This window comes from Helobdella robusta, assembly GCF_000326865.2.
Source record: "Helobdella robusta unplaced genomic scaffold HELROscaffold_34, whole genome shotgun sequence".
NCBI classification, from domain to species: Eukaryota; Metazoa; Annelida; class Clitellata; order Rhynchobdellida; family Glossiphoniidae; genus Helobdella; species Helobdella robusta.
Genome location: NW_008704659.1, coordinates 1,179,532 through 1,202,143, shown reverse-complemented (window position 1 = coordinate 1,202,143; position 22,612 = coordinate 1,179,532). Strand labels below are relative to the sequence as shown.

General features: G+C 33.1%; 3 protein-coding genes across 3 annotated transcripts; 1 reads left to right on the top strand and 2 right to left on the bottom strand.

Annotated features, from left to right (window-relative positions):
- Window positions 1-454: 454 nt before the first annotated feature.
- On the top strand, window positions 455-5,289 carry HELRODRAFT_185763 (hypothetical protein). Its single transcript, XM_009023037.1, has 11 exons — window positions 455-568; window positions 1,047-1,347; window positions 1,503-1,584; window positions 1,928-2,100; window positions 2,459-2,575; window positions 2,680-2,859; window positions 3,096-3,254; window positions 3,528-3,695; window positions 3,802-3,969; window positions 4,331-4,453; window positions 4,649-5,289. The coding sequence occupies exons 2-11, from the start codon at window positions 1,276-1,278 to the stop codon at window positions 4,760-4,762; spliced, it is 1,356 nt and encodes a 451-aa protein (XP_009021285.1). The 5' UTR covers window positions 455-568; window positions 1,047-1,275; the 3' UTR covers window positions 4,763-5,289.
- Window positions 5,286-7,474, bottom strand: HELRODRAFT_175626 (hypothetical protein; the record flags this gene model as incomplete). Its single annotated transcript, XM_009023036.1, has 5 exons — window positions 5,286-5,668; window positions 5,748-6,100; window positions 6,158-6,821; window positions 6,941-7,152; window positions 7,344-7,474. The coding sequence occupies 5 exons, from the start codon at window positions 7,472-7,474 to the stop codon at window positions 5,286-5,288; spliced, it is 1,743 nt and encodes a 580-aa protein (XP_009021284.1).
- Window positions 7,475-9,595: 2,121 nt separating this feature from the next.
- Window positions 9,596-20,845, bottom strand: HELRODRAFT_82866 (hypothetical protein; the record flags this gene model as incomplete). The annotated part of the gene is made up of 7 exons (XM_009023035.1): window positions 9,596-9,748; window positions 10,208-10,404; window positions 10,685-10,832; window positions 10,940-11,425; window positions 15,036-15,243; window positions 18,323-18,477; window positions 20,627-20,845. The coding sequence occupies 7 exons, from the start codon at window positions 20,843-20,845 to the stop codon at window positions 9,596-9,598; spliced, it is 1,566 nt and encodes a 521-aa protein (XP_009021283.1).
- Window positions 20,846-22,612: the final 1,767 nt, after the last annotated feature.

Below are 22,612 nucleotides of genomic sequence, written 5' to 3'. Positions count from 1 at the left end.
GCCAACGTACAAGTTTTTTAGTAGAGATTTTAGTCACAAACTAAGACAGTTGCGGATAGGATTTAAGGAATTTTACCAACTTTTTAGAAATTTTACAAATTTTTTTATGTTACTCCATTAACAGTGTTGTTTAATGTAATTAAAATATGAAATAATGTGAAATATTATGAAAATAAAAGTTTTAACATAAATTTAAGCTAAAAAAAACATAAAGCCCCGTTGTAGCACTAAGATTAGAGAATTCGATCCAAAAAAAGAGGCATAAACTCGTTTTTGTAAAATACCTGGGCGTAAAATTGAACAATAGATAAATTTTTTGAAATAATCAAAACAGCCAAAATAAATGCTTTAACAATTAGAAATAATTTAACACAATCCTAAAATGATTTGATTAAAAAATAAATTTAAATACAAAATTAGAATGAAATTAGCAATACCACCAAGTGACGTAATAAATTTCGCGCATGATCATTCGCATTAAAGAGGTCGCCATTTTATATGAAAACGAGCTATCGGCGGAGGAGTAAAACTTTCATTAAAAGTTGCTCTTTTTGTATAATGTTATATGGTTGGGATTTTATTTATGTATTTTAAATTAATTTCTTTTATTTGTTGTTTTTATTTTGAATTAATTTACGGCGTATTCTCATCGCACGTGGTCACAATTTTAATTTGCGTATACAACAAAAAAATGTCACCATCTGTCTGTCCGTCTCCACCTGGCTGGAATTGAACTACGCAGTTAAAAATATTCCAGACCCAACGCTCTTTGTGTTTTAATTTAAGTTTTGGAATAATCCGAAGTTTTAAATTTGACTGGTTCAGTAGTTTTTTGCAATTCCAGCAAGATGCTCATGCCATTCTCATTCATGTCATGTTATTCCTGTGTCATTGTCTTTTATGCTCATCTCAATAATTAAATAATCTTATGGTCATAATATCGTTATTATTTAATTTTGTTTACTTGCTTAATTTTGCTTACATTTTTAGTCATTTCTAATACTTTATTATGTCAAATAAACTAAATGTTAAATTAAAAAATACAGGTGTACAAAGTTTCAAAGAACCAGCTGATACATTTCACCTTTCTCCTAACTCTGATATAGTCCCAAGCAGGTTTATGACTTACCTTGAAAATTTCCACATTGATCAAGCCATCAGTATTGCCTACAGGAGTGCCAGACGGAGTAGACACAAATTTACCAGTTTAAAAAATAATAATTCACATTTACTACACATCAACGACCACAACGACGACAGCTACCACCATTCAAAATGTCTGTCAACGTCAACAGGAATGTTACTGATGTGTTTTACCGTTACAAAATGCCACGACTCATAGCAAAGGTTTCACCAAGCTGTTAATTGTTTGTGCTCTGTATTTGACATCTTTGTTTATGTATGATATCTTTGTTTGGGGTTATTTATGTTTGTTCACTTCAGTTTTTTTCATTTTATAATTTTAATAAGATTAACAATTCGTGATAATATTATAAAAACAGGTCGAGGGTAAGGGTAACGGAATTAAAACTGTGATCGTGAACATGTCAGATATTGCTAAATCATTATCAAGACCTGCCACTTGTTAGTTTCTATCTAAAAAAATTTTAATTAAATATAATTTTCAGTGACTCATAGTTTATTTAAATTTGTACAGGACACATCAAATTGAATGGATTAACATACATTAATTTGTTTTTCATGAAATAAAATTTTGAAATAGTTCATTTCTTAAATGTTTTACATTTGTCATCACAGTAATTTTTTTAGTGAATATTAAATGAGCTATTTCATTTTATTGATCAGAAGGTGACAAATTTGTCTTCATCTGAAAATTTTAACTCTAAATTACAATGTGAATCAAATTGATTGTATGACAAATTCTTTATTCAAAAATTTCAAAATAATTGTTAAAACATTTGTCCAGACCCAACAAAATATTTTGGCTGTGAACTTGGTGCTCAGACCCAGTTTGATCTGCCGAACGACAGATACATCGTCAACGGATCTCACGAAGCTGGAAAGTTACAAGATCTCCTCGATGGATTCATCAAGAAATTTGTCCTCTGCCCGGAATGCGACAATCCAGAGACTAATTTGGTTAGTCAAGTTATGTTTCTACAGTCTACTTTTTCATTTCAAGATTAACTTATTAAATTTGATGGTCTGCAATAATTGTTCTTAAATGCTGATTTTTTTGAATATGAATCAAAAAATTAGTCTACCAAAATAATAAAATTATATATATATATATATTATATATATATATATATATATATATATATATATATATATATACAACAACAACAACACACGTTTAGACGACATTTACCCGATATCGGGGGTTGCCGATATATATATATATCATATCATATTTCCATCATATGTATATATATATATATATATATATATATATATATATATATATATATGATGAAAACCCCAAACAACCACACAGACAGTCTACCAGAAAAAGCAGCAGATCTTACAGAATTGCATTGCGTGTGGGCACCAAGCCATCGTGGACATGAGGCACAAGCTGACCACCTTCATTCTCAAGAACCCTCCTGAACAGGTTGGTCACTGTTAGTTTCTCCTTTAGATGCTATATACACAAGTAAAGATGTCATGTTTAATATAGAGTCTGGTATATATTTATAATACTGTAATGATGAACAGGAAACACAGAATGCCACTGAAACTCCAGGAAAGAAGGATAAGAAGGATAAAAGTGGGAGCAAGTCCAAGTCAAAATCCAGTACCAAAGGAAAGGAGACAAATGACAATGGGAATGGAAATGGAGATGTGTCACATGATGCCAGTGACAATAAAAAGTACAAGGCCTCCAGATTGTCTAAGGTTTGTTTGTGTATGCGTGTGTGGTGTGTGTTTTTTGTTATTACATTTTGCAATTTGTTTGTGTTATTAGCTGACATTAAAAATAATGCTTAATTTTTATGTTTAAATTCAGTTTAATTTTATCTTAAAATAAGTTTAATTTAAATGTCAATTATAAAAACACCCTGAAGTAAGGATAATTACAAAACTATCAAGTAATAATTATGTGGTGATAATTTATTCTGTCTCATTTGAAGGATGAGGACGAGGATGATGACTGGGGTGAGGACACGTCGGATGCTGCTGTGCAGGCCAGGAAGGAGGGCCTCTCACACGCTGCCAAGAATCTGACCATCAGTGATGACCTACAGAAGACACCACAAGAACGTGTTGATCTCTTCTATTCATTTGTACAGGTTTGAAATGTAGTTTTTGCATTTTTCAAAGTTTTGTTTTGTTTTAATTTGTTAATGCCTGATCTAGAATGAAAAATATGCTGCTCTCCGAAGCAAGATTGGTGATGAAATTTTTTCATGCAATTTCTTTTTGCTTTCATAAGGATGGTAGGAATTTTTTATTGAATTGCCTGTTATAGCCTTTGTCTGTTAATAATAAATACACAAATCTTTCTTATTGTAATTATTCAAATAAATGAACTCTAACATGAGTTCTTTATAATGCAATTGCAGCAACGTAAAGTGGCAAACATGTTGGGTGGGGCAGAGAGAGAGAAGGAGTTGATGTTGGAGGCAGAGAGACTGGACGTGAGAGACAAGGCACCTATGGTACTCCTCGAGCTGTTGTTTGATTCTAACATGCTCACTCAGATCAAACAATATAAATCTTTGCTGAGAAGGGTCAGTATGATTTTTACGAAATTTTATTTTTTTATAGTTTGAGGCTTTCTGTAGATTTCAAATTGATTCTATACTGTAAGGCTAAAATTTTTGAAACAACCAACAGTTCACAGATGGCAATGAGAAAGCTCAGAAGTACCTGTTAGGTGCATTTGAACAGCTGGTTGGCAATGACCACCATGATTTACTCATGCCAAAAACTGCTCACATCTTGAAGGCATTCTACGAGGAGGACATACTGGATGAGGAAGTCATCATCGATTGGGATAAAAAGGCAAGTATAATGAATAGATATTGAATGTTCTCTTCTAAAAAATTAAGTTTGACATTTCTGTAGGCTTCAATGAGAGGTGTTTAAATAATGCAATTTTATTAAGGGTAATAATACCTTAACCATACTAGCTTCAAACATTGTCTCTCAACTGTGCCTATAAACATTGTTAACAATTAATATGCTCCAGTGATAGTATGTTAAAAAAACATTCAACAGGTATATTGCTCACAAAAAATTGCAACTACTTTATATAATCTAACATATGTCTATGAAGTTCTCACAAACTATTGTTTGAAACGTGCAACAGTAAACAACAGCAACTATAAAAACGTGTAACACTAAACAACAACTACTAAAACAGGCTTCAAAGAAGTACCTATCAAAAGACATCTGCAAGGAACTGCACAGCAAGGCAGAGCCATTCATTAAGTGGCTGAAGGAGGCAGAGGAAGAGAGCAGTGATGATGAGGAGGATGAAGTTGAAGTAAGTTATGATTTGCTGTGTTTGGCCACTTGTATGTGTGTGGATAGAGTTTTCTTACACTTAACTATTTGAAAGAATTCAAGTTATAACATTATCTCATTGCGTCGTTATAATTTTAAGTGCTATTCTTTTTAAATTGGTAGAATTTTCAAAATTTTTGTGCTAAAATTATGATTTTACTTACCAACCTTACAGGTTGTGTATTCTGACAAAGTGTCCACTCCTCAGATACAAACGAGCATCACCAACGCCAGTAATGCAACCAGCGAGGAAAATGATGAGGATGACTTGAATATTGATGATATCTAACTTCACTTCTGTTATCTAAGTATATATGATATATATGTATGTATATATTTATATACATTATATGTTATGTATATATCTTATGCACTTTTTGCATATTAATGTGAATTTGGAATTTAATTATATTTGCGTTCGATTTCACGGCCTAATTTGACAGAAATTATTTTAAACTGCTTAATATTTCTCATGGTGAGGCTGGTTCAATTGATTGATTGATTGATTGATTGATCGATTGATCGATCGTCAACACTATTTACATTTCATTCATGTTGACATTTTTAAAAAATTTAAGTTTATGATTCCTACTCTCATACATAATCCGATTTTTTAGGTTTCTATTTTTAAAAATAAACAATAAATATTGTAAAAAGCGTGTCGTAAGTTATGTTTCAATTGCGTGCTTGCATTCTTGTTAAAACTGAAATTTTGATTTAGGTAATTATCCAGTCAATTTTAAAATTTGGGTGTGGTTACGATAATTGTGTATACAATAAATAAGTTTAAACAAAAAAATAAATCGAAATGTTCATTCCTTGTCTTTTGACATTTTCTTCAAGATGAGAAGCTCCAGTTTCTTTTCTGCCCTCGTCAATTTTTTTTTCATGCGGCGCTGAATCTTGTCAAACTCAATCGTTAACTTGTTTATTTGTTCAATGGTATCGTCCAAAACCTGATCCATCCGTTCTAACTTCTGTTCAGTTGTCATATCTAAAAGCTCTTGCTCTTTGGACAGATCTTCGTCAAGCATGTTATCCTTTCGCAACATCTGACGTCCCTTCTCTATCAGTTTCGATTTGGCCTCTGGATATTCTTTCAGAGTATCCCAAAGGTCTTCTTTTGAAAGGACGTACAAATCTGCGTAACCGACGCTCCTGATATTCGCCGTTCGTTTGTTGCCATTTTTATTACCTTTGATTATAAAATTACATGACTGAAAGAAAGAAGCGCTGACAAAAAAAGTTTGCTAGCTGTAATTTTTAGGACTAACCTGCGATATTGAGTATGCTTATTTCTCCAAAAACTATCCCTTCTCCGAGAGAAGCAAAAACCATATTGCCGTCGTCTGCAACAACGTCTAGCTTGCCCCGTTTTATTATATACAGTTCCTTTCCTATGTCTCCTTTACGACAGACATAATCACCTGGACTGAAAACGGCCAATTTCAACTTCATAACCAGTTCCATCAGCAAGCCCGCCTCGCACTCTTTGAACAGAGTGACTCTTCGAAGGATATCCAAGTGAACCTGCGAGGCTATTTCCGTTTTTAATCTAAGGGATAGAGATGAGAGAACCTCATGTTCATCCACGGTCTGACGGTCGATCCATAAATATTCGAACCACCTATCAAAAATTAATTCTGTTTTAAAAACGATAATGAAAAAATATGGATAATCTTACTTGGTTACGCGTTTTTCTAATTCCTTACTGACGTTCCTCAAGACCATGTACTGTTTTACGCCGTCTATTTTTTCCTCCAGCGTCGCTTTTTCAGAGTTCATGCTCGTAATAATGTCGCTCACGTTGCCGATAATCGTGGCAAATATTAAAATACCGACCAAATATTCCATCACCACGAAACCAAATTCAGGAACAGTTTTTGGGTGGCTGACATCACCCATGGCAGTGATTGTCAGCAGGGACCAGTAAAAAGAAAATACGTAAGCAAATAGTAAAGAATCCGAACCTGTCACACCCAGATTTTCTTTCTCACATGAGCTGTTCACCATGACAAAATTGTCGGAACAAAACCCTATCCACTCGCTGACCTGGTAGTAAAAACACGCATTCCAATGCAGACTCAGTAGGATGTACATGATGAGCTGTGTGGCTCTGAAGGCGTACGGAGAGTTGGAACGGGAGTCTGTTTTGTCAAAAAATGTCGAAATTCTTTGCACTCTGAGAATTCTGTTGGTTCTAACGATGGTAAAGTCGATGCTGGTCAGTAGGTAGATTGCATCTGTCGGCAGGATCGAAACAACGTCCAAGAAGAAATCGAATGTCTTCAAGTACGTGTTCATCAATTTTTTTGTATCAATCACAAATTGCCCGTTCTCCAATGTCACTAATGTAACAGAATAAAAAACATTTAACTCCGTTATTTTTAATTAAAAAACTCGATGAGATTTTTTAAATGAATGTCATTTTTGTTGAGATTATTTGACAATAATTTGACATGATCACCTTTGCGAGTTTGAATAAAGATATCCACCAGATACAAGGTATCAGATACGTAATCTATGGTCAGCCAGATCGGTCTGCACGAGGTCTGCAGCTGTGAAAAGACGCTTCGAGCAATGACCATGATCAAGTTGTACATGACTGCAAAGGACATGATGATCAACCAGATGTAGTAGAAGTTCGATGATGGGTCTACAACAACTGTTCTCCACCATCTGGAATGGAGATTTATAACTCTTTTTTCGTAAATTTGAAAATTTGATTTTTTTTAAAATTCGGTTTAATTTTTAATACCTACTGCTAATTGTAAATTTCTGTATATAATGTTTAGCTTCATTACCATACGCACACGCACACACAAGCACACACACACACATACCAAACGGTACTTAAAGGCAATCCTTACTTGACATCGGTGATCATCTTGAAAAAAGGCTTCCCACTGTAGAACCTCTTGAGACTCATTCCGTGTTCAATCAGGAATGTATCCCCTGTCTCTCCGGACAGCTCCCCGTTTCGGATGGGTGGGGCAGACATTGTGTACAAATATTTCAACAAATCTACTTGAAATAAATTATATTCTACGTAATTAGTAAAATTAAAATCGACGTTATACTTATCAAATTATTTTTATATTTTTCAACGAATATCTCCAATGACTCACATTTAAACCGGATTTGTTAATATATATTATATTTTTTTTAAATATTTTTACTATTTCATGAAGGCTAATTTACAATGCCGTCAAAATCCCAAACGAATGAACACACGCATCTATAATTTTTTATAAATAAATATGGATATATATATAATATATATATATATATGTACTTATATATATACATATATATATATATAGAGAGAGAGAGAAATAGCGGGAGAGAGAGAGCATCCTATCACCATGCAGCATCATTTTTCCAGCGTCTTCACAGTTACCACGGCAACAAGAAGACAGCATCGTGTAAGGTACTGGTTGACTTTTTTCAAATTTGTATGTATTATTATTCAATCAAGTTTTAGAATGCTATCATTAATTGTGGTTCATTTTTATGTTGATAAGAATTCTTTACGGATATATATATATATATATATATATATATATTTTTGAGCAATTAATTTCTTTTTTTCTCAATATATATTTTTTATAAATTTTTCAAATATTAGTCTTATTCAGTTGTTGAGATGGCAGGCTCTGGCTCACTCCAAACCGTCATCCTCTAACTTATTTTATTAAACTTTTGAGGTCGAATTAAACATTTTTTTTATTTTCTTATTTTTTCATATTCATATTTGGGTGATTTCTAACGTTTGGTAATGTTTGATACTGATCATTTTATTTTAATCATACCTTTTTATAACGAATTATCATCGATATAACGAAGTTAAAATTAAATTCTGCCTTAACAGTCTCAAATATATGCATTGGATGAATGAATGATTGATTGATGAATGATTGGATGAATGAATGAATGAATGATTGGATGAATGCATCAATGAATCAATGAATGGATGATTGAATCAATCAATCAATGAAGTGAATGGATAAATGCGTGAGTGAATAGGTAGAAAAACAAATGAGTGAATAAACGAATGAAGGAGGGAGATCAATGAGCGAATGAGTGAATCAATGGACAAACAAACGAATTAATGAATGAAAGAACGAATGATTGAATGTATGAATGAATTTACAATCATCATCACCAACAACAAAGATTAAGTGTACAGTGATTTAAACCTTAATCCTAGCCATTTTTTCAATTATTACAATTTATTCTTAAAAAGCAGTCCTAAATAATTCAATAAAATTCAAAGTGTAACCTATTAACAATATATTAAGTTATGGATGTGTTACGTAAAAAATACGTTTGCACTTTGCATCAATATGAAACTAAAGCATGCATGCATATTTATGTGTTTATCTATGTATTAATGTATGTATGTATGTTTGTTTTTATGTATGTACGTGTGTGCGTATGTATGTATGTATGTTGTATGTATGTATCTATGTTTCTATGTATTTATGTATGTATGTTTACAAAGCAACATCTTACAGCAACATCTCACACACGAAGATCTCATACAATACACAAGATGATGAGCAGTTAGTTATAAAAACGTGATAATGTCTTGGAATTGTGCTACTGAACGTGGCAAAACGTATACATCTTTGTGTGTATGTTTTTTTGCTTGTCTGTTTGTATGTGTTTGTTTGCAAGTATGTATAATGTATATGTATGCATGTGGGTATGTGTGTGTATACGCTGTATGCTTGGCAGTATGTGAGTGTGTGTGTGTGTTTGTGTGACGCTGTGTACCTGTGTTACTATTATTAATTATTAAAAATTATCATAAACGGATCTTAAACTACAATCTGTTACCGATACCGACCTTTCATAAGTAAAAAAAATATGACCTGAACTAGCAAACATCACATTCTCAGATACCACCACCAACAACAACGACGACTTATATAGACAATCAGCCAGCAACATAAAAACGAAACATAAAGGTAACAAACTGCTAAACTTAAAAAATGAAAATCTAGCTAATTGTGTGTGTGTATGTCTGTGTGCGTTATGTGTGTATATATGTGTGAGGAGTGTGTGTATGTATGTGTGTATGTATGTGCATGTGTGTGTGTGTGTGTGTGTGTGTGCGTCAGTGTTTGCCGGCTAAAACAGGTTCTCTATAATCAAAGAGCATGGGAGCTTGGCAGATGATGGCAATGGAACCAATCCCACATGCAAATGCATAGGCCCACAGCAGTATTCTGTCTACAACAAGAGCCACGTACTTCCAGTCTTCTTTCGTCTGTTTTTTTTTGGGAGAAGGAGTTGGTGTGGTTTTAGAGTTATATGTATTCTGAGGAATAATATTGAATAGTTTAATTGTTGTCTATCGTGAAATTGTATACTCTTGCCTCTGAAACATGATAAGCTAACAATCTTCAACGGTTTTTTTTTCTGTAATAGTCTCATTAGCTGATATTTTTAAAAATACTTTAATAAAAAAATTGTAAAAAATATTTATTTATTGAAATAATAATAGAGAAGATGATGGCAAAATGATTTATGACGCATGATCTCGTGCCACAGAGACAGAGTTCAATTTCAAAGAGATCATCACATATAAGAAGCAAGAAAGTGTATGTGACATTTAATTTAAGTTTTTTCACAAACACTGCTGTGGGAAAGAGAAAGAGAGAAAAAAAAGAGAGAAAGGGAGATAGAACGAGAGAATGCGTGTATGCATGTTTGTGTGATTTCTAACCCTAAGACATTGATCTTCTTTCTTGAGATGGTTGCTTATGTAAAGTGCCCCCTGGATAGCCCGTTGAACCTCAATGGAGAGGTCCAGTTTTTTGATGGCCTTTGTGTCCTCATCCAATTCCCTTGTCAAGTTCATGAGAACCATCTGCGTCTTTGGTCGGCGTGTGCTGCTGTGTGTGCCGCTACCACTGTTGCTACCTGTGTGGTAGTTGTGGTGAGTGTGTGATTTGATGATGACGATGGTGATAGGTTTTGATGATGGTTATGAAAATGATAATGGTGATAGTGACTAAGAGAATGATGTTTTTAATAGCGATAGTGATGAGGCTAATATAGCAAAGATATATTAAAGTGTTGTTGATATTAAAAAATATGTAGTGTTGGCGTGTGTGCGTGTGTGTATGTGTGTGTGTGCGTGCGTGCGTGTGTGTGTGTGGCCAACCGATCTGTGGACCGTTGTTGGGATCGCCGATGAAACTTCGATGTGTGTGTGGCTCCATGTTTTCCGTCTGATTCCTGAGGCAGTTGCAGATGTTGATCTTGATGTACTTCAGATAGACATCCTGGCTGTTCTCTACCTTCGGTCGTTCCATCATTAAGAATTTTGGCATCCAGTAGAGAAAGATCTGGATGAGTGGTGTTGTCCGATGTTGTTGTTGTTGTTAATGCCAACCAACCAACCATCCAACCAACCAACCAGCCAATCAACCAACCAACCGACCAACCAACTGACCTTTCTGGTCCAATCATGCATGGAATGAGTAGAAGCTGACCGAAAATGCAGCTGATAAGTGATGATGGTAACAGCAATACTGGACACAACAAGCAGCAGAGTAAACACCAAGTACTTTCCGAGTAGAGGCACGACTAGTGACGTCACTGGGACTATTTCCGCCAGCATAAGAAAAAACACAGTCAGCGAGAGTAATATATTTATACTCAGCGCCATTTTTTCCGTACTGGCGGCTGGGATATAAAAAACGAGAACCGTGATGAGAGCATGTGATATTAGAGGTATCAGTAAATTGACGGTGTAGAAAAGAAACTTCCTTCTCAGCTGCATGTTAAATGTCCACATGGTGAACTCCTCTCTCGACCCGGCATAGTGTATCAGGGTCTTCTGGGCAGGGATGGCCATCAGGTCCCATTCAACATTTTGGTAGAATTCGCTGAGGTCGATGCCGTCCTGCACGTAATCGTCGTAATCCTGGGAGTCGTGCTGGTCCATGTGCTTCATGTTTATCTGCGTGTGTGGTGTGGCTCTTGTAGTTGCGATTGTGGTGGCTGCGATTGTGGTGGCTGCGATTGTGGCGGCTGCGATTGTGGCAATTATATTTGTTCTGGCTATGTCTGTGGTGGTTATATTTGTGGTGATTATCTTTGAGGGTGATTAATTTTCAGGATGACGAGTTAAAATGAGTAGGAATGATTATGTTGAAAATATCTAAAGGCATGTCTAACCGAAACTTTGTATAAAAAAACAAACTTAATAAACTTATCATCTTATTTTTCAGATATGTGTATCACCCATCTTCAATACTTTACAGATATTTATTTGTTTTTTCAATTTGCACACTGTGACAGTCTGATTTTTTAAGAAAGACAAACTTTTTGTGTATATTTTTGTATTTTAACATGAGTCTTTAAGCACACGTGCGCACGTATTTTGGTACTGTACCAAATTATATGTGATGGTGCAAAAAATGGCATAAAATAAAAAAACAATATATTGTTTAAATGGCTGTTTTCAGATAAGGCATAAAACATAAAGTTGTTTTTAACATTGCAAAACACTTTTGTACTATTAATAAACTAATAAACACACACACACATACACAAACACACACATACACACACACAGACAGACCTAGTGAGGATGATAATAACTGCATACTGTAAAATGATGATTGATTGACGATAAAATGAGATAAAACGGTTTTTGACTTCATTTTCATTCTATTTGAAAGAAAAAAAAACTATTTGGTAATAGTAAATAGTTTGAGGCTGTGCTCACGGGTTCGAACGCACGGGCGCGCTTGGTTCAATTAGCGCTAAAATATTTTTTTATGATTGTTTTAACATTTTTATTTGGATAAAAATGTTAGATACATTAAATAAAATAAACGACAACAAATTATACAGAAAATGGAGGAAATTTATTTTAGAAATTTAAAAAAATTTATTTGGAAACTGAAAATACAATGATTTAGATCTAATGCATTCTTGTTATTTCAGTGAAGTGATCGTAACAAATTAAGTGTTATTTACTGCGTCTAGATTTAATGATAACATTGTTTGTATGCGTGTATGTACGTGTGTATGTACGTGCGTGTGTACGCGTGTGTGTACGTGTGTGTGTGCGTGTGTGCACGCGCAAGAAAAAGAAAAGGCTAAATAAAAAAAGAGAAGGAAGAGAGTACGATAAATACAAAAAATAACAAAAAAATTAAAATAAGCGAAAGAGAGTTCGAGAAAGACATGAAAAAACTGGCCAAGAGAGAAAGTGAACAAAAGAGAGAAAGAACGAGAAAAAAGAAATAAATAAAAAGAAAGAAAGAGCAAGAGAGAGAGAGAGAAAGAGAGAGAGAGGAAGAAAGAGAGAAAGAAATCAAGACTTGAGTTATGAAGCAAAACATTCCATCAAAACGTTAAAAACAAAACGATGATAATAATAATAATAATAATTATGATGATGATGATACCACCGATGATGATGATAATGATAATAAAAAGACGATGATGATACCATCGATGATGATGATAATGATGAGATAAAGAGGATGATGATGATACTGTGAAAGAAATTGATGATGATGAAAATGATGATGACGATGTTGACGACGGCGATGATGATGGTGGTGGTAACGTGAATTATAATGAAATCAATTAATTGATACACGTAGCTTCACGGCTTAATCTGGTTTTAACTTTCTGCGAACGCTTGCATTTGATCCTGGTCTGTACAACACAGCAGCAGGCGCTTTACCACTACACTACACCAGCTAGATTGTCGAAATTGATAGAGATGATGATGCTGTCGTATGAATATATATACGTGCCATACATGTGAATTATATACGCAACACACACACACACACACATAAAACACATGCACACACAAACACACGCACACATACACACACACACAAACATAAATCATATAAAACATCAAAACAATATCATGAAATGTTAATGAACCTTTTCTAGTCAACTGATGTTTTGAAGAGAAATAGATAGATAAAATGGATGAATGAATAGATGAATGAATGGACAAAAGTATGAATGAATGAATAGATGAATGAATGAACAAAAGTATGAATGAATGAATAGATGAACGAATGGGAAAATGAATGATTAAATGTTTCCTACTTTTAGTAAGAAATATCGCATTCAAAACATACAAAAACATACATAAATGCATACCTACCTACCTACATACATGCATGCATACAAATAAACACATACATACGTGTAATACAAACGTATCAAAACATATAAACATACAAAAACATATATAAATGAATACCTATATACACACATGCGTACATACAAATAAACACAAACATACATACGTGTAATGCAAACGAGCATTTATTAGCAGTTATGTTTCTTGTTCTCATGATTTCTTACTTTCTAACTTTTTATTAGTTTAGTTGAGGGCAGCATTGAGGTCTATTTGACCTTTGAATGTTTGGGATGACGATTTTTTTTGGCCAAGCCGCATAAAATGGCATAAAACGGGGCGTAGTTTGCCCACCTCTGTATTGATACACGCAAAAATATTTTTGAACTCAGTACAGCATACAAATAAATGCACACACATATACAAAACACATACACACACACACACACACACACACACACACACACACACACACACATACACACACACACACACATACATACACATCATTATCACACTTTTTAAAATATACACAAAAACCTAATATGCACAGCTTATTTTTAATGATACAGAGATACAAATCTCATTTCACTTATGTTTCTCTAGGGACCCTACAATAGACTAGTTTAATGCTCATCTTATATTGACACATTACACACAAATACGCTATACACACATCCCATTAGGCCAACTTCTAAATTATACACAACACGCAATAATGCCTAAAATCACTACCCAAATATATGTCATACAATACAAAACACTTTTAGAAATAGTCTACTGCTCAACAAATTTTTTACCCATACATCATCAGGATACAAAACAACGTACAGTGTCGAAAAATTTTTTTTACAAGTTTGCACACACACACACACACACCATACATACACGAACGTACACACACATACACGCACGCACACACACACACACACACACAGACGGACACAAATACACAAAGGCTTTGATGAACGTATCAAATGAGTATTCTTCTAGCGGCTTTTTCTACTTTGGACATGCGTAATCATTAAATAATTCCGCACAACAATTTTATCCAAAAAGACCAAAACCAAAAAATTATCACGAAAAACAAAAAACTCCAAAAAAAATGATTGCCCCTGATATTTTTATAAAACTAAAAAAACAAACTCTAGCATTTTTCAGTAAAACTCATATCAAATGTTTTGTCTTGCCAGGAATAATGATACTTCAATTTTAAAATCGTTCACAATCATACACACAAACACACACACTAACACACATACACACACATACACACAAACACACCTCATACACACCCACACACAAACACACACATACACACACACACACACTAACACACACACACAAACACACCCCATACATAACCACACACAAACACCCCAAAACACCCACACACAAACACACACACATACAAAAACACACTCACACACACCAAAACACGCCACACACCAACCTCATGTCGGTTATAGGTCCATGACGCAAATTGAAAACCGCAATCCTGCTGGTCGAAAGGGAAGTAGGTCACGTCCAGGGTGCATCCAACCTTGAACGAGGCCGGGGGTGACCACATTATCGTACCGTTGAACCAGAGAATGGCGTTCGTACCATTTGTCGGCTCGTACGTACCATCTGCTCTGTGGAGGGGTATTCAAGATGGTCGAGTTTTATTTTTGGGTATAATGTGCTTTCTGTCATTATATGTGTGTGTGTGTGTGTGTGTGTGTGTCTAGGGAGAATGGAGAATAAGAAAGAGAGAAAGAATAAGAAATAAAAAAAAGAAAAAGAGAGGGGAGAGGGTGGAAGAGAAAGAACGAGAAGAAAAACAAAAAAAATGAATGTTAAAAAATTAAAAATTGTAAAAGAAAGAGAGATAAGTTGGAAATAAGACAGATTAAGTAAGAAAGGACTAGACAAAAACAACAACAACAACAACGAACAAATCAACAACAACAGCAACCACAACATTAACAACAACAACAACGACAAATAAATCAACAACTGTTGTAACAACTAACACAAACAACAACATCAAACAAATTTTTGCGTTATTTCTAAATATTTTGGAAATATTCTTTTGAAATATGTGAGTGTATGCGAGCGACAGATTGATTGATTGATTGATTGATAAGCTGGAGATGGATGAATATGTTGATAGATGGATGGATGAATTGATGAATGAATGAATAAATGAGTGAGTGAATGAATGAGTGAGTGAATGAATTAATGAATGAATGAATGAATGAACGAAAGAACGAACGAACGAATGAATGAATGCATGAATGAATGAACGAACGAATGAATGAATGAATAAACGAACAAACGAGCGAACCAAATAACAAGCAAACAACCGAATGAATGGATGAATAGATGCGTGGATTAATAAGATTAAGAGAAGACAAAAAAAATTAAACAAAAAAATTGATGGCTTCTTGAAGAGAATTAGAAAAAAATGTTGACTATGCAAAAACTTTATGTGTTTGTGTATGAAAGAAAGTGTGTGTGTGTGTGTGTGTTTGGTGTGTGTATGTGTGTGTGTCAGTGTGTGTGTGTGTGTGTGTGTGTCAGTGTGTGTGTGTGTGTGTCAGTGTGTGTTTGTGTGTCAGTGTGTGTGTTTGTGTGTGTATGTGTTTGCTGCATTATACGGTTATTAACCTTGAATTTAATTTTCTTGAAAACACTTCAAATTTTCTGCGTGTTTGTAATATTGTTAAACTTCGAAACAACAATTACTATTGACAAATAAAAACAACCATATGTGTGTGTATGTATGTATGTGTATGTGTGTGTTGTTGTTGTGTGTGTGTGTGTGTGTGTGTGTGTGTGTGTGTGTGTGTGTGTGTGTGGGTAGTGTATTTTTGTTATAAATGAATGAACGCTAAATAACCAAATGATATACAAATTTATGCACTTATAAATATACATATGTTTATTTATTTATCAATAATTTATTTATCAATCATAGTTATCAATAATATTTAAAAAAAAGAACAACAACAACAACGACAACAATACTAATTTTAAAAAATGACATTCCCATAAATACGCATAGAGTTCTTTTTGTCTGGAAGAGACTGGTCTTTTTAATAATAAAAACGAACAACTAGGCGAACAAATAAACAAAACAAACAATCAATCAAACTGCACATACATACAAACAATCAAACTGCCCATACGTACAAACAAACAAACAACACATACAAACAAACAAACAAAGAGCACATACAAACAAACAAACGAACAAACATAGATCCTAAATATAGGCGGTAGAACAATCAGATTTTTCTAGCTAGCAATTAACATTCTCTCGCATAAATAAAAGTTAAAAAACACCCAGAAAATAAAAAAAAATGTCTATTAAGATGAGTTTAGTTTCATGTTGTTCAGATGCCTCTGGGCTATAGTAAGTAAGTCAAATATATGTGTATATATATATAAAAAATATGTTATACTCTCTCTCTCTCTATATATGTATGTATGTTATGTATGTTGATTTATTTTTGTGTGGTTACGTTGATGCGATCCAACTATTTTGTTTTTCATTGTGTAGATGCTTTGCTAATTTATTAATATTTTTACTCACTTTGTCATTCATTCATTCGTTTGTTCGTTCGTTCGTTCGTTCATTCACTGTATTCACACCATTCACTCCATTCATTCATTTATTCATTCATTTGAAATGTTTAAAATTTAATCGTTTTTTTCTTTAACTCGCTTATACAAACATACATAGACACATGCCCACGCACAAACACACACACACACACGCACACACACACAGACACATATACACATATATGTATCACTATCTATACCAAATATAAAACCACAAATAATACCGTTAGAAACTAAAATACAATCATACGTCAGATACACACAAACAATACAGATACTCAAGCTTTAACATATGCTGTGCAACAAAAAATTCAGCCAGTTAAACAAATGAAGTGAAAAAAAATTCATGGCATGTCTAAACAAATAAACAAATACCTACAAACATATATACACACATGCATACACGCACATACAAACACATACATACTATACATACACACACACTTGGACACACGCACAAACACATACATAAAGCATACATACAAAAACACATAGCATAGCATGCAACAAACATCCATACATCACCCACGTGCACTCTTGTATATACATGAATAAATAAACAAAATTATAAAAAAAATTACAAAACTTGTAGGTTATATACAAAAATACAAAAATGTTGTTGAACACTGCGTGCATTGTGAGGATTTATTAGTGAAAAATGTATGCGTCTATGCTATCCAGATAAGAAGAGGAGAATGGGGAAAAAGGATGTTTCAACTAAAATTGGTTAAAAAATTCAAAAAGATTATTCATTTATTCATAACTTAATTAATTAATTAGCTAATTTATTTATATTTTTGTAAAGACTTATTGAAATATTAATAAAATATTTTTATCAGAATTGGTTAATTTATTTGATAGCAACATTTTGTTTTCCATCGTAATTCATTCAATCCTAAAACTCTGATAGATTTTTCAAGAAAATAACATTTTTTAACCATTAAATTATAAGTTATTTTCAAACAAACAAAGTATAATATAATAATAATAATAATAATAACAGCAATAATAATAACAATAAAAACAACAATAATAATAATGTAACCTTATAAGCAACAGCCCAACACAGAGCAAAAAACCAACACCCCCATCTCAACTTACGTATTATAGAGTATGATGTCCGGATGCCAAATTGAAACTGCGGGAACGTAAAGTGATAGGACTCCGTCGTAATTGGCGGGATCCCATTTTAAAGTGGGATCGACCCACTCGTACAACATCCAAACGTTCGTTGTCATGTATTGATTTTTCTCGTCCTGGTTACCAATAAAAAGGGATATTGTTTTGGAATTTGTTTGGATTTTTATTTTTTGCTTTAATTTGTATTTGTGTGGATAAGTGTTGTTTTAATTTGTATTTGTGTTTGTGTGTATGTATGTGTGTGTGTGTGTGGTGTGTGTGTGTGCATGTGTGTGGGTGTGTGAGTGTGTGTGCGTGCGAGTGTGTGCTTCAATCTTTTTAAGATTCCACATTTGGAAATAATTCCTTCCCGATGTCGTTTGCATTATTTTGTTGTGTCTGCGTATATTTTAAAAATGTTTTTCCAAATTTGTCATTTCGTTAATTTCCTCTTCAATTTTTTTCTTCTCATTCCTATTGACAAAATTTTCTTGTCAAATTTATCATCTTCATAACCGCGAGTATGAGAGTTCTATTTTTTCGAATGCAATGAAAACAACACACACACACACACAAACACACACACAAACATGCAGATGAACCTACATATAATTACATAATCATATTCATAATACATACATACATTAATACTTTTTTCAATACACTGATTTATATGTATATGAACTAATCATATTTTAATTTGCATTTCTTTATCTATACATTCATTCATTCGTTTGTTCATTCATTCATTTAATCAAGCATTAATTCATTTATTTGTTCGTTCATTATTTGCTTATTTTTAGTACATGCAATAAAATTGCATTATATATTTGTTGATGAGTTTAATGTTACCAGCATTTTGTAATTCCGAAGGCAATTGATGTTATTATTGTTATTGTTGTTGTTTTGATGTTTTTGTTGTTATTATTATTACATTATTTAGTTGTAGTCATGTGTGATAAATTGTGCAAGCTGTTATTTGTTATTGTTGTTGTTTTTGCTTCAGGAAGAAGAAAGATAGTGTTGTTTGTTTGTTTGTGTGTGTGTGTGTATATATCTCTGTATGCACATACGTGTGTATGTATATGAGTGAATGTATGTATGAATGTACTTATGTTGGTACGCATTTTTTTGGTATATATGTATTTTAATTTAAAATATAATTTCTATAATATATTTTTGCGGTATTGTATGAAATCTACCAAATTGTTGGCATAAATCAATTTAAAGTTTGTTTTTTCAATTTTCCTTATTAGAATTTTTTGAAAATTGTTAAATTAATTGAAAATGAGTTATTATCCAAATCCATCATGCAGGAAGGCCTTATTTCAATTTTTCACAAATCAACTTTAGTACAGGTTTGGTTTATATAGTTTCTTTAAACGAAGCAAAGTTAGTACTTTAACAAAGTGAGTTACTTTATATAAACATATATATACAAAGTTATGTACGCATAAAGGCTCTATGTATGTTTCTATAATAAATCATTCGCCCTGAAAAGAAAAGACTGCAAGATGAAATGAAAACATTACTACCCGGACTGCTTGCCTCTGTGTTTGTGTGCGTCTGTCTGTGGGTGTGTGTGTGTTGTATGTCTGTGTTGTGTGTGTCGAAGTAGTTTAAAAAAGTTGCTAAAAAAATGTGATTGATAGAATCATGAACGCGAAAAATTGAAAAGATCGGATATAAAACAACAACAAAAACAACAACAAAACATACATCCTAAATCTTAATTTAGTTTGTAATAGAAACAGCAGCAACAACACTAGCAATAATTGTGTTATTTTGAGAACTTAAACATTCCTTCATTTACTCATTTTATTCATTCATTCATTTATATTTTTTATTCATTTGTACAATTGTTCACTCAAACATCCTTTTCTTCTTTCTCCGTTATTCTCTCTCTCTCTTTCTCTCTCTCTCTTTCCGTTTTATATTTTGAGCGTAAAACTCTATTTTAATCTTCATCAATCCGACACCGAAAGAAGTGGTATATAACTCGTTGCAGTTTTTGAACCAACTCAAACTTCCTTCATGTTTATTGAATTCTTCGAGCATTGTAATGAAAAATAGAATTTTAAACTTGCGCATGGCTGTGTGTACGTGTGTGTGTACACGTGTGAGTGTGCACGTGTAAATATTTGCGCGTGCGTGTGCACGCGTGAATTTCAAAAATTTTTTGCCACCACCAAATAAATTATCCGATAAACGCAAACGAATATTAAACAAAAGTATAGAAAAAAAACAATAATATTATTTTTATTTTAAACTAAAAAAAAAACCAACCACATCAATCAGCTGTGACAATTTTAACCCGATGTAGACATCTATGACGTCACTTTCACGTTCGACGGGCCGGATGTACTTGTTGTACCTGCTGCCGTCCCGAGATTCGAATAGTTTCGAGTAGAGTTTTTTGGCTTTGTGTGACGCTTGTACGCGAGTGATGACGACCAAAAGAAGGATGTAGCAGCAGTGTGTGGTGGATGCGTTGAAGGGATTCATATCAAGAAAGACAGCATAGTTTGGTCGGGTTGGACTGGTTAATTAGGGAGCAGTTTCAATTTTTTCCAAATATCCGTCGGGTTAGTTCGGTATGATACGATATTGACAGGAATATCCGAATCGGTTTTCGATTGTTACCGGTTTTTTGTTGTTAATAATTTTTAAATACTTGCAAGGTTGTACCTGCAGTACATTTCGCAAACGATTTATGATTCACCTTCAAAATTTTACCAAAAAAAAATTGGCTACACCATTTTGGTGTCTAACGAATGGAGTTTCTACGACGTCATAATAATGATATACCATAGCATTATTAGCACCTATGTAAAGTCAATTTAAAATTAATAAAGAATAATTAAAAATTATTATTATTATTATTTATTATTATTTATTATTAATATTATTATTATTATTATTATAACAATTAATCAAAATCCCTATCCAAATTTGTTCGACGCATATTTTTGATATAGTAGCAGTAGTAACAGCAGTAATAGTAGTACTAGTGGTAGTAGTAGTAGGAGTAGTGGTAGTAGTAGTAGTAGTAGTAGTAATAGTGGGAGTAACAATATTAATATTGTTAGTAAAGAAATTTAATTACATATCTACCCGAAAATAAAAATTATAAGTCATTTTAAATAAGAATTTGGCTTACTTACAAAAAGTATGAAACCAAATTACACACGCAATATGAATGATGAATATAGTAGAGTGGGTGAGAGAGAGAGAGATGTACGATTCTTTTATGTTCTATTCAAGTTTTATACGCACACAGTACATACTTACTATACAGTGTACGTACACGTGTATGTATACATTAAAGAAACAGTTTATTAAGGGTATATATATATATATATGTTTGTGTGTGTGTGTTTATACATCTGTGTGTGTGCGTGTGTGTGTTAGTATATATATATATATATATATATATATATATATATATATATACAATAAATATATATATATATATGTATAAATATATATATAGGTACAAGTACATATATTCGTGTGTATGTTATGTGTGCGTCTGCTATCCGTGTTTGTTGAGTGTGTGTTTGTGTGTTTGTGTGCGGGCGTGTGTGTGTGGGTGTGGGGTGTGTGTGTGTGTGCGGCTTACAAACATTGATAATTGATTCATTAATTTTTTCATCAATTTGGCGGGAAAACCAAACGATCATCCTTTAAAAATATTACGGCAAAACAATAGTAGTAATAATAATAATAATGATAATAATTAATAACAATAACACAAATAACAAGCTAAATTGAAGAAAAAAATCTTTTACAAGCATTAAATATCGCTCACAGATCCTCTTTAATATGTACGAAATGATAGGAGAATGATGATGATGAAGGCGATGATTATGATGATGATGACGAAGACGACGATGATGATGACGTCGAAGACGATGATGATGATGACGAAGACGACGACGACGATGATGATGACGATGATGGTGGTATTATTGACTGAATCTTTTTGACATTGGAATTTCGACGCATTTTAACCTAAGTAACACTACTACCCATCAGTTATTACCTATCATAGAGTACACACACGTAAACCCAAAGATGCATACGAACATACAAACATACAAAAAGATATACAAACATCATACAATCAAATTAAAACGTATATATACACACACACATACATATATACAAACAAACAAATAAATAACAAACAAGAAAACAGTTAAAATCAAAAACTACACAAACATATAGTTGATTTAAAACAAATATGGGGTAGATTTGAAACAAACAACA

What these genes read in the sequence shown, in the direction of transcription:
- HELRODRAFT_185763 (XM_009023037.1), top strand. Translation starts at nt 1,276, where the DNA reads ATGTCTGTCAACGTCAACAGGAATGTTACTGATGTGTTTTACCGTTAC. An exon ending in ACAATCCAGAGACTAATTTG is followed by an intron (nt 2,101 to 2,458) that starts GTTAGTCAAGTT and finishes ACAACCACACAG; the next exon opens with ACAGTCTACCAGAAAAAGCA. An exon ending in TCATCGATTGGGATAAAAAG is followed by an intron (nt 3,970 to 4,330) that starts GCAAGTATAATG and finishes CTACTAAAACAG; the next exon opens with GCTTCAAAGAAGTACCTATC.